The sequence below is a fragment of the Girardinichthys multiradiatus genome, chromosome 2 (assembly GCF_021462225.1).
Source record: "Girardinichthys multiradiatus isolate DD_20200921_A chromosome 2, DD_fGirMul_XY1, whole genome shotgun sequence".
NCBI classification, from domain to species: Eukaryota; Metazoa; Chordata; class Actinopteri; order Cyprinodontiformes; family Goodeidae; genus Girardinichthys; species Girardinichthys multiradiatus.
In genome coordinates, this window is record NC_061795.1 from 20,443,334 (window position 1) to 20,456,835 (window position 13,502).

Below are 13,502 nucleotides of genomic sequence, written 5' to 3' on the forward strand. Positions count from 1 at the left end.
ATAAGCATTTGTATCTGTGTAATTATATCTGCATTTCTCAAGCAGGAACTTATGATATGCAAAACATAGACATTTTATACCAAGTTTTGATTTTCAAAGAGTCAGATTTTCATGTAATCCTTATGAAGTGGTCTTTCTGAAGGTGATTTAATGTTTATCTCTGAACTCTTGCTGTGGTTTTACTCATGTATGTCCACTCCATGTCCTTCATCAAGTCAGGAAATGGCACCATGTGTTCTTAAATTACGAGGAAAAGGAAAAGATGGAGGGGAAACAAAGGCTTACTTAAAAAATAAAACAGAATGCAGATAAATATTGTCTGGAATGGGGAAAAAATCCAACAAAGGCTTAATATAGGACATAACAGATGCATCTGCAGAGCATCTACTATGTGCAAGGTGTAATAGCTATTTAGGAATTACCTTATTTGTGCTAAAATTTTTAACACATAAACAACATTCATCCTTTAGGCTTAGGAGTGGAATGCTGCTTTAAAAACGCACATGTCAGACTAAATTGGTTGAGCAATCTCTGAAAAAAGCCACCAGAGTTTAAAACTAATTGTAAGACCTTCAAGAAGTCAAAAGATGTATTGATTAAGGCCACTTAAAAGGATTACAAGAAAGGCCTCCTTGTTAAAAGCCAAAATAGGTCATTAAAGGATGAGTCAATAGTTTTTTCAGGACACTGTAATTGCAAGTGAGGACATTAAAATCCCTCCGAAATCCACTTGATTTATTTTTTACTTATCAGTTTGGTGTGGTACCGTTCAAAGTTCGCCCCTCCCCCTCAGTGGATGGTGGGAGGAGCAAAGCTCTGAGACTTTTCCTCATTGGTTCATTTCCAATAATCCGCCATATTCAAACTTCCGTCGTCCTGTGTGTGTGTTGTCATTGATTCCTTGTTTTCTTTGTATACATAAAGACACTTTTTATACACCTGGACTTAGTTTTGTACCTTTTAGTCATTAATACACATTGGTAAACGGATATTCTAAGCCGAATCGACTCGCAAAATGGATGAAAATGAGGAAGTTAGAGGAAGGACGGTGGAAAACCAGAAGCAGAAACTACGGAGGACTTCATCGAGGACATCTACTACGAGTGTCATCAGCGCTGCAGAGCGGTCCCCGCACACACTGCGGAGAAACAACTCAAAGAAGTATGTAGCTGAAAAAAAGGACTGTTCATAATTTTATACCACTAAGGAATAAAATGCGTCGGTAAAAATATGTTTATTACGAGATAACATCCCCAGCTCATCGATTGAGACGAGCAGGGCTGGTATTAACTGGCAAATGGTGCCTTCAGGTGCGCCTCGTAGCTCCTAGATTTGAGTAGTGTGCCATATAAAAACCAGAAGTTTTTTGTAGAAATGCTATGGAATAAAAAAAAACATCGTTTTTTCATAACGCCTCATTATTAACTTCAATAACAAAAAAATGAAGATAAGAACGTTACGAATGATTGTTTATTATTATGTTAAAATCATTGTAATTAAGTTATGTTACAATTCCCTAATTATGAGATTTGGTTAACAGGAGCTGGTTTGATCAGAAAATAATCCATAATTGCTTATTTTGCTTTGATATAATATTGACTAATATTAACGTAAAACATGTCAAAGTTGTACTTATAGGAGATGCTTCAATTTACTGACCAATTTTCCCTTCATCTGCATGTGATCAAAAACGGAAAAAATAGATTTTTTTTCACATTCATTAACCGCATCCAAACTAAAACTGCCACTTCTTTGGTCTATGAAAACATCAACCATGTGCTTTGATTCACTTGTTTGAGTTTAATGAAAATATGATAAAGGTTATGGACATGCTTTGATGCATACATGGAAAAAAAATGGCAATCCCTTTATTGTTTGCATTTAAAACTAATACCTCTGTTTTGTGTTATAATCCGTAGAGAATAGAAAAACCCAAACAGTTTATATCAGTCAAAAATGCATCAGCAGGTCAAAGGGAAGAGCCTCGTCAGTGTATCACCAAATAATATAGGTAAATAATTGAATTTAATTTTTAACAGTGATAAACAGTTTGATCTTCTCTGCACCTAAACTGTTATATTGTAATAATGTATTATATCATACATTCCAGTTGTATTTGCTCTTGCAGACTTTAACAAATGCAAATAGTGCAGCAGATAAGGAATGTTCTTCAGCTGTATCACTGCGTTCCAACATATGGACTAAAGATTTTCAGCAATGTGCCAAATACTAAGACAAGTTCAAGTTTATTTTTAAAGCAGTTAAATAAAGTGCTTCACAAAGTAAAAAAACAAATCACCCTCAAAATATGAACTACAATAAAACCGTGGGGAAAAAAAATAACCAGTTACCAATAGCTATTAAAATCAATCAAATAAAAATGAAAAGTTGCACAATAAAAGACAAAATAGTATGCTCAACTGGAACAAAAAGCCAGTGAATATCATTGCAAAATGTGCTCATGTGATGAGCACAAGTATAAGACTGGCTCAGTTTCTACAGCTGGCCTTGATGACACCCTCTGAGAGTCATGACCCTCTGGAGCTTCACGGTTTGGTCAATAGAGCTGACTTTTTTTTCACTGTACGCTGACAGAGCTGAGCACCTCCAGGCTTTAAAAAATTAACACCAGTCAGTGACCTGACAGCATCTGCCATATTCCAGGCCTAACGTGACAAATCCTGGGTGGAAAAATGTCCTGAAAGCAACCTCCACTTTACTACTGCTGCAGAAAAGCCCAGGAGAGTTTGAAAATAGGGCGTGACCCTCACTGTTTTTGAGATAAAATTAACTTGCCAAATTTATAAGACAGTTCACCAAAACACAATCAGCTGCAGCTGATGTTAACTTGTTCTTATTGCGAAAGGTGTGATAAAGATGTGTGTCTTTTCTTGCAGACCGCCATTGATGAGAGGCAGCTCGTTCACCTTCCTCACTCCAGGGACACCGTGGGACTTCAGTCTAGTGAGTCAATGTTACGCTGCTGCTGCTTTTAGTGGCTGTTGCCTTATATGGTGATTACCAAATAAATAAGAGCAGTTATTAACCCATTTTATGTTTTGTTTTTTTGTCCTAATTTAACCTGAAAATAAATAGTTGAAAATTAAAATCTGTTTCGCAAACGTTTTCTAACTTAAAGACAGACTTGTCTTGAAAGACGAGTGGAGAGAAAAATAAAGTTTTTCTCAGAGAAACAGCTGACAGCCTCTATTTGAACTGTTCCTCAAAATCTCCCGTTTTAAAGTGTCACATTGTATTTAGAGCTGTAAAAATATATTCACAATGCATTGCAATAATGCTCATACCCCTTGAATATTAATCACGTTACAACCAAAAACTTCTATGTATTTATTGATTTTCATATTAAAGACCAACGTAAGGTAGCACACATTTATAAACTCGAAAAAAAATTCTACATAGGTACATCTTTGGAAAATATGGTAGGCATTTGTTTTCATGCCCCCCCGGAGTCAATACGTTGTTGAATCACAGTTTGCTGCAGCAGGTCTCTGCTACTTTGTGTTGGCCTATGACATAAAATCCCAATAAAATAAATTGAAGCTTGTGTTTGCAACATGGAAATGTTTGCAAGACTCTGAGGTTTGTGTGAAATTTCTGAAGCTTTAATTGGGTGTCTGTAAATAAACAGTAACCTTTTGTTTTGCTGCTACAGAAAAGAAAGCGCAAAGAAAAGGAGGATGACACCATCAGTCTCTCCAGCTTTGACCTCAAGGTGAGTGATCGTCCTCTGTGTCGATTGCAGATCTACCAAGAGAGTTCAGAACATTAATTCTATCACATCGCAGAACTTTACCAAAGATCACATTATTATTGCAATAACATGGAGTTTTTACGTAAATAGCTTAAATGTTGCGTATGTTAAAAATTCTAAATACGAGGCTATTTATGAAGAAATATTCTTAACTACTGTTACCAAACGCATAACAAAGGTCTTGAAAAATGTATTTATTGACTATATTACAGTTATAACATCTCTGATAAACACCTTGTGGGCCTTATTTCCTTGTTAAGGTGGCTGATGGGACTGAAGTTTCTTCAGTCCCAAAACACACAGTTATAAATTCAAAATGTAAATGAACTCGAAAGCTGTGTAGAGATATGATTTATTTGCACCAAAAGGTCAAACTATCCTGTACAGAGGAATTGAGAACGTTGATATTATCATTTTTGGATCTATAACAGCTGGTTCAGGTGTATGAAAAGATTAGTATTGTCCTAACAGGAAAGCACTTAAATGTGTATTTCCAGTTTGTGGTGCTACAGGAACTGCTAAACTTCGCCTTACCTGCATGTTGGTTTCTGTGAGCTAACAAATGGTCTAAACACATAAACTGAATCTTGTTACGAGCATCAATTCATTTGAAGTCCTGCTCCAGAATTGTTTCTAAAAAATAGATATATATTAATAAAAATTGCTACAAATATTATTTCTGAGTTTGCTTCATAGCATAAATATTTTGTTTCCCAGGAAACTAGAGTCAATATAGCAGAGAGGTCCAATGCGGACATGTAAATTCAATCAAATCAACTTTTTAAAGCATATTTAAACCAGAGTTGATGAAGGTGCTTTATAATAAACCCAATAAAAAAATAGAAATTCCTTTTAAAAAAAGGAAAGAGAATACATTAACAATCAAACAAGCTTTGCTGAGGTGTTTGGAAAACCAAAAAGGACCATCTGTGACTTACCTTCATTTACCCATAGAAAGGTATTAGTTATTTCAATTTTATTAGTGTGTAGTTATCTGCGCTCTATATCAATATATGCATTACAATCAAATGAAATCTTGTATGGAAGAGTTGACCCAAAGGGACAATGTATAAAAAATGGTCCAAAGATCGATCCTTGAGGGACACCACCACACAAAGGAGCGGTTATAAGAAAAGTATGGAAAGAAGAAAATTGTTTGTAATTGTTTCAAAATGTTCAATAACTCTTTATTTTATTACCTAAAAGATAAAAATCAAAATTTCCTAATTAAAAACAAAAACAATTACTGCATTCATTATATTGATTGATATTAAGATAATGTGCTTTAGCTTTGATTTGCCACATCAAGCCTTACATTTTAGTCCATCACATTGATGGATTTATGTTTTTGAGTTGCAGCACAGATAAATGCACACTCCTCAAAAGTAAAAAACAAAATTGACATTTCACAGCTTTTTTAGAACTTTAAATTGGAGTTGTTGTTCTGACTGCAGTTTATATCATAAAAATAGCAGTAAAATTCCTATTTTTGGACTTTTTACAAGCAATTTAAATGTAATATAGCTTACAAATTGTATTTAAAGATTTTTTTTTATGCACGTTAATCGAGTGCAGTTTAAAAGGTCAAAGTGTTTTATATTTAGAAATATATCTGATGACAGAAAAGAAAAATAGTCCTTTACCCATTTTTTTTCAACTGGAAGCTGTTTTATTATTTCTAGAACATATCTACTTATCCCACAAATTCAGGATAGATTATCAGAAACTACCTCCATCCTTTGGAAGTTGAGATGATGGAATGGCCTGCTTGCAGTCCTGACATGACTTGTGGGATCAAAGCCCGTTGAAAAATAGGATGGTATCCCACAGCAGTGTGTGACCAACTTGGTGATCAGCATGAGGAGGATGTGCAAGGCTATTTTGGTTGTTTATGGTATTGCCGTGTACTACTGAGGCTCCTTAAGGAGCTTAAAAATATCGGATGTTCTCTTTAGATTGTGAATAATGACCATGCTAGACAAAACTATTTGGTTTGAGGCTCAATATTTTAGTTTATAGTTTATATAGAGCAACCTTAATACATCTCAGAAATATCAATCTTAATTGGTTGTCATCAATCAATAATATAATATAATTATGTAAAATGCATCTTAAAAGAGGCTGAAATAATTCAAAATGATTCTCTATATTAGTTCAGTGAAGCTAAGCTAAACTAATATTTTCCAGGAGCCCAATAATAAGCGAGTACGATCCCTGGCCAAAGTGTCATCCCTCGTCAACCTGATATCCCCGTCGAAAAATGGAGCAGTACGCCGCTTTGGCCAGTCCATTCAGGTAAGAACAGACCCCTTCTCACGTTTACCAAAAAAATAAGACATGATTCTCTGTCGTAAAAACAACTGCATTTATTTTCTTCAGTCAATGTCTTTACGTGGTGATGGGAAGTCACCGGGGACGACTCTCAAAGCTGCCAGCAAGGCCTCAGGTCCAACTCCCACCAAACGCAGGAACAGCACACTGTGGTCGGAGACGCTGGACGTCCATCAGAAGAGTTCTTTCTCTGTTAAGGAAATCAAAAGACAAGAGGTAACGTGGCTCAATAGTTTGATACCCAACGGCAGAACAGAACAGGAAGAGTAACGTGTAAATAATGTTTATCCTGCAGGCAATTTATGAGCTTTTCAGGGGTGAGCAGGACCTCATTGAGGATCTGCAACTTGCACGAAAGGTTGGGAAACTTACTGCAATTTAAGACAAATAAATGAAACATGGATCCTCTCATGATGAATCTTTTCACGGCATTTCCCACATTTAGGCATACCATGATCCGATGCTCAAGCTCTCCATCATGACCCAGGAGGAACTAGCTCACATTTTTGGTGACCTGGACGCATACATCCCCCTCCATGAGTGTGAGCTGCTGCTGACCAGCCTGTTTCTTAAAGTCCTGCTTGCTCCTAGGAACTGGTTCCTGATTATGTGATCTTGGTTTATCTGCAGACCTACTCATGAAGCTCACAGAGGGAACAGGGCCTGATGGAACAGTAGCTCAGATTGGACAGATAGTAATAGACTGGGTATGTATGCAAAAAGAAATAACTATTGTGAGATGTTTTATTATTTATATTGACTTCATTTTAGTGCTTGAACAACTAAATGTCTTTGTGTCTTTTTAGCTGCCTGGCCTGAATGCTTATAAAAACTACTGTAGCAACCAGCTCGCAGCCAAAGCTCTGCTGGACCAGAAGAAACAGGACAAGCGGGTGCAGGACTTCCTGCAGCGCTGCCTGGAGTCGCCTTTCAGCAGGAAGCTGGATCTGTGGAGCTTCCTGGATGTCCCACGTTCACGTCTGGTGAAGTACCCTCTGCTGCTGAGGGAGATCCTCAAACACACTCCTCCTGATCACCCAGATGTAGCCAGCCTGGAGAGAGCGGTGTGTTTTCAAATCTGATTTTACATGTTTTTATTAATATAAGATTTCATGATTAGCAGCAGACTGATTTCCAGTTGGGGTTTAGATGTCTACATGCACCTGCAGTGATTTGTTTTTGTGTTTTGTTTTAAAAACAAAAAGTAGGTGCACTGATTAGGGTTTTTTTTATGGATTTCCTCAAATCTTGTAAAATTTACACATACAGGCTCAATCATCTACATACACCCCTGCTATATGTTATGTTCAGTGTCCATAGGGAAGGTTCACGTCAACTTCACACTATTTGTAGCCACCGTCAAATTTCTTAATATTTGATCATTCTTCCTGGCAGAAATGGTTAACCTTGTTTAAATTGGTTGGACCTTGTTTCTTATAGAGTTGAGGTCAGAGCTTTGGGGAGGCCATTTTGTAATCTCAGTGTAGGTCTGTCAAAACCAGTTTTTATATATTTTTGGGATCGGTGGCTTGTTGGGAAACCCAGCAGTGCCCAGGTTCCACCCATATGACCCAAAACTGTCAGCCTCAGATGAAAGAAAGCTCGCTGAGTGTTTAGGAACAACCTGCAACCCCAGCTGGTTTAAGCCCATAATAAACTGCAGGATGCTGGAACCCCAGTGTTTACAGTAAAGGTGATTTTACATCACCATGGACTGAGAGGGTAGGACCCCCTGCTAAAAAAACCATCAACACCATCAAACACAATGGAAATTTACTGCTTCCCACATGGACCTTCAGCAAAACGTCGACAAGGAGAATGTTTGGATGAATTAAGGTGAGGCTTTTTAACCTAGGAAAACCTTACTGACCATCAAGCGTGGTGGTGGTAGCACCATGGTTCAACATAAACTAAATGCTGGATGGTTGAAACGTGGACGCATTTGGGTGTTCAACAGGACAATATTCCCAAACACTTAAGTAGGGTAACGTCGGCCCTGACTTCTATCCTTCCTTTGACTCTTCCTCTGTCCCTGCATGAAAAATCCAGCATCACTAAGTTAGGTGGAAAAATGGACCCCAGGCTAAAACTTGACTCACATGTCAGCGGTTTGGTTAGCTCCTCTTTCTTCCTCCTGTCTAGATGCTCGCCTAGAGACTCTGATCCATGCTTTCATCTCGTCACGCCTGGATTATTGTAACTCTCTTTTGACTGAGTTAGCCAGGCCTCCGTCTCACGTCTACAGCTGGCACATAATGCTGCTGATGAGCAAAACGAGCACATAATGCTGCTGATGAGCAAAACCTTCACTGGCTTCCCATTCAGATCCGAATCCATTTTAAAATTCATCTTTGTTGTTTTTAAGCCTCTTAATAGTATTACCCCTTCTTATTTGTCTGAACCGCTTCACCTTTGCGTGCCATCCTGTGCTCTTAGATAGGCTGATCAGATGTTTTGGACTTTTCTAAACATATTTCATGAATCCAGAGGAGGCAGAACCTTTACAGTTTTGGCTCCTAAAATGCAAAACAAACCGCCCCGGAGGTCCGGCGGGCTCTATCTATTGCTGTCTTAGGAGACATTTGTTCAATTCAAGTATTATCATTCCACGTCCCAAAAAGTACGCTCGAAGTATCTCCCTAAAAGCCCCAAATCAACACGACACTCGTGCTGATGATGAGTGTAGGTAAACAATCAGCTGGAACTATATTTTCTTTGTTGGTGCTGTTGCACATAGATCTTCCTTTTATGATCCAGATCACAATAATCCAGGACATCTTGTCTGAGATCAACGTGAGAAAGGGGGAGACAGAGTGCCAGTATTACATAGACCAACTGGAGTTCCTGGACGAAAAGCAGCGCGACCCTCTCATAGATGAGTGTAGGACCCTTCTATGTCACGGCGAGCTTCGGACCAAGAGCGGTTCGGTGAGTGCAAGCAACTCTCTCCTCATTGCCTCTCTCTGTTACAGTGAAATAGTAATCTGTATGATGTATGCCTGTTTCTCCTTTAACATGGTGCTACAGAGGCTACACGTGTTCCTCTTCTCTGAGCTGCTGGTTCTGACCCGACCGGTGACGCGTAACGACAGAAGCTGCTTCCAAGTGTATCGGCAGCCCATCGCAGTAAGAGACCTGGTTCTAGAGGACCTCCAGGATGGAGAGATCCGCTTAGGAGGGTCATTCAGGGGGGCGTTCACTAATGGGGAGAAAGGTAAGTTGAGCTGTGCTCCCCGATGAGGATGTTGGGAGTTATTTTGCTTGTACTTTTTCACTCAGGTCATGTACGATTTATCATAAACTAGAGAAGGTTTTTGACCTAACTGGGAAGCAAATTATAGAACACTTTCTGCATGTAAAAATTATTAAATTATATGGTCCTTTGGAAATTGGATTTTTTTCCACTTAATCTCAGATCTCACCGTAGGCTCTGGGAAATCCTTTATGATTTCAGCATCTTATCAAAAATAATCCATCCTTTAAAAGAAATAAATGCAGAGATTTAATTTGTCATTGACGAATCACTTTGTCCTTAGCAGATTTTCTTTAGCCAGTGCTAGAAACCTATCTGAACATGTCTAAGTTGTGAGTGGGAGGGATGATTAAAGGGCCGGGTTTCAAAGATAAAACTCAGTTCACTTTAACTCGTATGATTGCTTTGCTGTCAGATTCACTGTTGCACAAGACAAAGGATAACAACAGACAGGTATAATCCTTGTATCTATTCCTCATACCGCACCTCTTAAGTGGTAATGAGTGTCAAAAATGTAATGAATTACTTTCTTGAATATTTTATGGTTTTTAAAATCTTTCAGGATGATACACACAGACACACACACGACCTTAACCTACTTAACGATGGTTTGTAGTATTTGGAATGCACAATATCATGAAAATAAACAACTGCGATACTGTTGCTGAAAACTGCAACTCAATAGTTAACCTAAATTTTCCTGTTTCCTTTCTTTACCATTACACAATGTCCTCAACGCTGAGTTCAAGCATCTCAGTCACTACAAACAGGCATCAGGTGTGGGACTTAAAGGCAGTTAGTCTATTCAACTGGGGAAATATATCATCAATATGTAAAGAGTGTGAACTGCATAACGCTTGATATATAATAACCTATGAAACATTACATCCAAGCTGTTCTTTGAAGTTGCAACACTGAACACACTGGCGTTCTGACACCTGCAATGTGATATATTGTGTAACTATGTACAGTTATGGCCAACAGTTGTTGCATTGATGCAGATTTAGTCCGTTGCATTTTTAGCAGTTTTTTGTTGTTGTTAGGGGTTTTCATGATATTCTTCCTATTAGCAATTTTTCCATATGTTAGCAATACATTATAACATACTAAAATCTCACCTAAAACCTAATTTATAGTGCTTGAATTAGATTTTAATTTGTCGATATTAATATCGCAATATTAACATCGGACATCAGCCCAGATGTTCATATCAGTGCATCCCTAATTCATAGCAATGTTGTCTTACATGCGAAGCCATTTTATTGTAAAACGGTGTTCAGAAAATTATGTGCACTCCACAAATCAGGCCTTAAGAGAAAAGTGGTAGAAACAAGGCATTTGTTAAAAGAACAACATGAGAAATCACATTTTCAGTTTCACGGCAAACACGTGGATAAATGTGATTGGGTCAGATGAGACCAAAATGAGTCGCTTGGGCTTACATCCAAAACCCTGTGTTTGGTCGAAAACTAACATTGTACATCGCCATGAACTGGTCATCATCATGCTGAAACGTGGTGATGGTGCCATCATGCTGTGGGGAAGAGAAGCTGGTCAGAGTCAGTGGCAAGATGGATGCAGCTAACGACAGTCAACCCTTTAAGAAAACCTAGAGGCTGTAGAAGCCTAGAGCCTTGGAAGAGGTTCTCCTTCCAGCAGGACAGCAACCCAAGGCATACAACCAGAGCCACATCAGAAGGGTTTGGATCCAACGTATTCATGTGTAACAATCACCCATTCAAGGTCCACACATAAACCCAACTGAGAACTGGCAAGGCTTGAAAATGGCTGTTCAGATTTTCTCAACAGAGGTGGAGACGAACCCCAAAACACCTCCAACTTTAAGTGTAATAAAGGTGGTTCTAAAAAGTATTCACTCAGGGGGGCCTGAATACATATGCATGCTTCACTTTTTAGGTTTTTATCCATAAATAAAATGTTGAAAGGTATCATAATTTATGTCTCTCAGATAAAGTCCCAATATAATGCATTTGAGCTTGTGGTTGGGGTGTGAATACTTTTGCTATGTTGACTGTTGGCCATTTAATCGTATCCTCGCTGTGTTGCAGAACAAGGTGTTTATGAGCTTTTTTTTTTTCCCAACACAGGTCACTTATATGAGCGTTTATGATAACAGAGACGGCTGTAAAACTCTCCAGGAGCGATTAGTGGCCCTGCTAAATCACATGATGATTGTGGACCCATTGTATATCGAATGATTGAATGAATAGCTCATTTGAAGACATGTCTAATAAAACAAACAAGAAAGTGGAAATAATAATAATGAAATAGAAAATTCATGTTGGTCTTGAGGTGAATTTACGAGCTGAGGTACTGATTACAAAGATTACTATTTTAAAATAATCTATAAAATGATGAGATAAGAGGCATAACTCTGTAATAACTTTGATTATTTTATTTTTTCTAAACTTGTTCAATCTTTTTCATCTCTTTGATTTCCGTGCCTCTGTAGCTAAGAATATTTTCCGTGTGAGCTCCATGGATCCGTCCCACGGCCAGTCTCACACCCTGCACGTCAGCGACGTTTACCACAAGCAGCAGTGGCTCAACTGTCTGCGTGCTGCAATCACCCAACAGCAGGGGGCTCCAACCAGAAGCCAGCAGGAGGAGTCCTTCCTCCCCTCTCCCATCTCATCAGCAAAGATCTGTGACAAAGAGGCAGACGAGAACTGTCCGCCTGCTGCTTGCCCTACTAAGCTCAGGCGTCAGACGCTCTCTAAAAACAGGCTAGAGCAGAAGTTACAACGATCACAAAGGAGGAAGGAAACTGGTGTGTAGACGGAGCTGATTAGGGCCAGACACATTGTCAGTATGTGTCCAGTCAGTAAAATTTCTGTCTTTGCTCTTATAATGCTTGCCTTTTGAGCTGCACTGAAAACCCCGTCCAAAATGCGTTGTTTACGTCTTTAAAACATGTATTTAGTTTACAATAAAAGAAAAGGCGATCCCTGCCACTTGTTTTATACCACTCGTTGCTCCCCCAGTTTCATTCTGTTGTGAATGTGTTTAAACTCTCAGTTATCGTGTGAATAGTTACCCGTTTAGTTATTTGCTTCAAGATAAAGGGATGAGGAAACCAAGGTAACATCTGAGTTGCTCACTGGAAGCTGCTGCTTCACACAGGTCTAAAAATGTTTGAGATGGCAAGCAAGATATCACTGTCCACATGCAGTAAGATATGAACCTGTCTCGGAAAACAAAATAAGATGTAAATATATGTAATCTGTGAAAATCTGAGTTAGAGGACAAAATTAAGTAAAACATGTTTGCTTGTTATTCTTAGTCCTGTGTTTTATTGCCAGGGAGATGTTTGCACTACAATGCATTCACTTTTCAGTTGTACTTTGACCCCTTCAGCCACTTCCTACTACTGAGTTTTATTGTTCAAACATGGTGTGACCACGTTTCTAAAACAAACAGAAGTATTTTTACAGCTCAGGATTGTACAAGGGCGAAAGAATAATGATCTGAACGGAAATATGGACTGAATATTTTCTGTTTCGTGTTTCTACTAGTTAAAAATGACCAGGTGCAAGTTTAGTTCCTGCTTTCTATGCTCTCTGCAATGGCAGACAACAGCTTATTAAATCTTCAACTGGGTCTGCTTTTTTTTTTGCCTGTAAGTAGAAGTCTAAACAGAATTTGAGAGGACAATGTCAACCTAACACCTGCAAAAAGATCATGTATGTAAATAATAGGGAAATATCTGTTGTACCTGTTTGTTTGCATTGTAAAACTGATCATTGTCTAGTTAATGGATCATTTGGCATACACAATCTTATTATTTGCCTTAAAACCATGAAAGAAATCTGATTCTCGCATACTATTACTGAATAAAATAAGCAAACCTACACGAGAAACAGCAGGTTGTGGGCAAACATCACAAAAGGACTTCCTCCTCAGTTCCCCTTCAGCTCAGAGGAAATGAGATTATTTCTGTTGATGGATTGCTTCATCACAGTGACCAGATAGTATCTCTAAACTTCAACCAACTTCTCCAATAAAATTCAGAACCTCTCCAACCCCGAAGTCTGACATATGATGCCTATTTTTACTTTCTCAATAATCCCACTATAGCGACAACACCAAACTCGTCACTTTTTTGCTCCTAAACATTGGGAAGAC

General features: G+C 38.4%; 1 protein-coding gene across 1 annotated transcript; it reads left to right on the forward strand.

The window, feature by feature from the left end:
• The first annotated feature begins 867 nt into the window (after positions 1–867).
• Positions 868–12,653, forward strand: LOC124878677 (neuroepithelial cell-transforming gene 1 protein-like). The gene is made up of 12 exons (XM_047382753.1): positions 868–1,161; positions 2,898–2,964; positions 3,674–3,733; positions 5,960–6,067; positions 6,152–6,319; positions 6,399–6,461; positions 6,549–6,645; positions 6,734–6,810; positions 6,910–7,167; positions 8,861–9,031; positions 9,131–9,317; positions 11,830–12,653. Exons 1-12 carry the CDS (start codon positions 1,016–1,018, stop codon positions 12,153–12,155), a joined length of 1,728 nt encoding a protein of 575 aa, XP_047238709.1. The 5' UTR covers positions 868–1,015; the 3' UTR covers positions 12,156–12,653.
• The last annotated feature ends 849 nt before the right edge of the window (positions 12,654–13,502 follow it).

Bases quoted from the DNA above. Each gene is read 5' to 3' on its own strand.
- LOC124878677 (XM_047382753.1), top strand. From the start codon at position 1,016: ATGGATGAAAATGAGGAAGTTAGAGGAAGGACGGTGGAAAACCAGAAG. The intron at 6,320-6,398 runs GTAACGTGGCTC...TTTATCCTGCAG, and splicing joins AGGAAATCAAAAGACAAGAG to GCAATTTATGAGCTTTTCAG. The intron at 6,811-6,909 runs GTATGTATGCAA...GTGTCTTTTTAG, and splicing joins GACAGATAGTAATAGACTGG to CTGCCTGGCCTGAATGCTTA.